General features: G+C 50.5%; 1 protein-coding gene across 1 annotated transcript; it reads left to right on the top strand.

Annotated features, from left to right (window-relative positions):
• Nucleotides 1-282: 282 nt before the first annotated feature.
• Nucleotides 283-2338, top strand: LOC306816468 (uncharacterized protein; the record flags this gene model as incomplete). The annotated part of the gene is made up of 4 exons (XM_079332906.1): nt 283-522; nt 1237-1274; nt 1716-1835; nt 2265-2338. Coding segments are annotated over exons 1-4 (335 nt in total), but the record flags the coding sequence as incomplete, so codon positions are not given.
• Between the last annotated feature and the right edge of the window lie 307 nt (nt 2339-2645).

Genomic DNA, 2645 nt, shown 5'->3' with positions numbered 1-2645 from the left:
GCATAAATTCACACCCCAAGCTGGAGCGGTGGCTATTGTGATGTCAGCGGAGGCTGCCACGTCACAGAGGTGTCAGCAGCAGGTTGCTCTGATGCACACAAGGCCTCAGCGTTCAGAGCAGCTCTTGGCGTGCTCGTTGCAGGAGGATCCTCTATTGAGGGGTTCTCAGGCAGCAGTCTGTGCCCTGACAAGGGAGTCTTTCTACTTTGTGTGATTGTTGCAGGAGGATCCTCTGTTGAGGGGTTCTCAGGCAGCAGTCTCTGCTCTGACAAAGGCAGTCTTTCTACTTTGCCTGGTGTTGTATGAGTCTGAAGACTCACACAGGCATCCTTTAGTCTTCTTTTCCTCTTTTCCTTGCCCAGTCTGGGCACTTGTGCAGGTGGGTTTCTTTCCCAGTTTTCTGTTTTGTTTTCCAGCCCATGGACATGAGCAGCCCTGCTGAAATGATGGAGCAAGTCCATAGAGCAGTCGGCAGGGCTTTTTCAGCAATGTCACCCCGCAAAATTTTTAATGGTCTGAGACGTAAGTAGAAGTTTTTTCCTTTGGGCAGCACGTTGAAACACAAGTGTAATTTAAAAAATGCCATAAGTTTGGTAAAGCTCCTGCCAACAGCTTCAGCTAAGGAATAGGTGTCTCCTGCCCAGCAGGGTGTGGAGAACTTCCAAAATGCAGACTGGGAGAGATTTGGAGGCCTTCTAAAAACTGTGCGGTTCTCTCCAGAACTGAGGGAAAGCATCTTTCTTTCTGCTTGGAGTCCTTAAAGGATGTGCCTGTCTCACTGCTCCATCGCTGTGTGCTACAAGAGCCATTGGCTTTGCGCTGAAGGTCAAACTGCTCAGCAGCTTGTGTGTGCTCCTGAACCCCGGAGCTGGGCCTGTGCTGTGTCCCAGCAGAACCTCAAGTGCTAGCAGGGGTTTGGGGAAACTTTTCTGGGGAATTGTTTAGGGCAACCACATGGGAAATAGTGCATGTAATTCAGAAAACAGAAAAAAAAGTCCTGGAAGAATAGAGAAAAAAGCTGCTTTAGCTGTAGGGTGAACAATGAGCTACAATGTAGGCACTGATTGCAACCCAGGGTATTGCCCTGTAGCCTTGCTTGCTGTGCTAAAGCATGTTGCTCCTAGAGGGATGCTGTGAATGGAAAATGCTCTCTGCTTGGGTGGCCTTGTTCTGTGGGATTCCTCAGTCCAGACAGTTTCTAACAGCACCTCATTCCCCTTCCCTTTCCCGTCGCAGGTCGCCTCAAACGTGGAAGGAGTCAAGTCCATGGTTCGGTGAGTGGGAGGGGCACCCTTGACAATGCTGGTGTCTGAGAATTGTGGAGCAAGCTGTGGGCTTGGCCTGCTGCAGTAGAGTGCCACCCCAACAGACTGAAAGAAAGCCTTCATCAATGTCAGCATGAGCACTACCAAAAGGATACCATCAGCATCCCTTCTTTTGTATTGAAGAGGTTTCAGTTCATGAAAGTCAACTTTTGCAGAGAGGAGGCTGCATGATAATTGTAAGGAGGCTGAGATATCTCCTTCAGAAACACATGCAGTCCCGTCCAAACATTAGTCTCATCAACCTACGTGAATTAAGATTTAGTGACTGAGCATTCCGCTTGGATCCAAATTCATGACTTCTCCTTAGGACAGAGTGGGATAGGGCTCAGGACAAAAAAAGTTCTGAAAGACAGGTTACTCCCTGTCCCTCACACTGCTGTCTGTCTGCAGGGCACCACACCAGCAGCAGAACCTCCTCTGGCTCGCTCTCTTCCTCCAGATGCCAAAGGGGAGGCAAAGGACAACAAACGTCCACGGGCTGCCAGTCCAGGGCCTGAGCATCCTGAAGCAGTGAGTGGAGCTTTGGCTGGTACTGTGGAAAGCTTTGGTGCAGGCCAGAGCTGCAGGTTTCTGATCAGGCAACGCTTGCCCTTTGTGGCTGAAGATGCTGAGGGCTGGAGTTCTGCCATGACGCGGCCCTTCAGCCCAGCCACTGACATGTGGGAAAAGGGATGTGAACTTTCACATGCAGGCATCATTTTCCTGGCATTGTGACAGGGACTGTGAACTTCTTTTGGTGTTAGATGAACAGTAGCATGATGTCATTTAGTGCTTCTGGTGTGAAAGTGAGCCTCTTAGTGTACGATCAATATCTGCCGCACAACAGCTTTCACCTTCAGCTGAGCTGTGTCTCTGCTTGCTGCTTCTCCCAGCTGTCAGAAGCCAACTTCCCTGCTCCTTATTGCTTGTTTGTACTTTTTCCCTGCCCATTCCTTGCAGGCCCCAACAGGAGAGCTGCTTGCCAGTCGGGACTGCTCGGTCAGGCAGGAAATTGGAGCGGCAGGAGAGCACGGGTAGAGTGTGCAGGCCCGGGAGTTTCAGGTGTGTGCTGAGATTTCCTCACTTTCACTGCACAGGGTGGGCATTGCTGGGCATTAGGAGGCCCAGCGTCAAAGAACAAATTTGGTTTTCTCATCATTGGACTTGCTCAGCACAGAGGGGAAGGCAGTCGTGGGCAGGTCTGGCTGCCAAGCAACTTACAGCAAAGCTGCCTCATGAGACTCACTTCTCAAACCTTGATAAAAAGCATTCCAGAGTGGACCAGGGTAGAAGCAAGGGAGGTTGAGGCTGGGCCTTAGGAGAAATGTTCAATCACAAATT

Source organism: Erithacus rubecula (genome assembly GCF_903797595.1).
Source record: "Erithacus rubecula genome assembly, contig: scaffold_615_arrow_ctg1, whole genome shotgun sequence".
NCBI classification, from domain to species: Eukaryota; Metazoa; Chordata; class Aves; order Passeriformes; family Muscicapidae; genus Erithacus; species Erithacus rubecula.
Note: the sequence above shows the minus strand (reverse complement) of the source record. Positions and strands in the feature narration are given on the sequence as shown.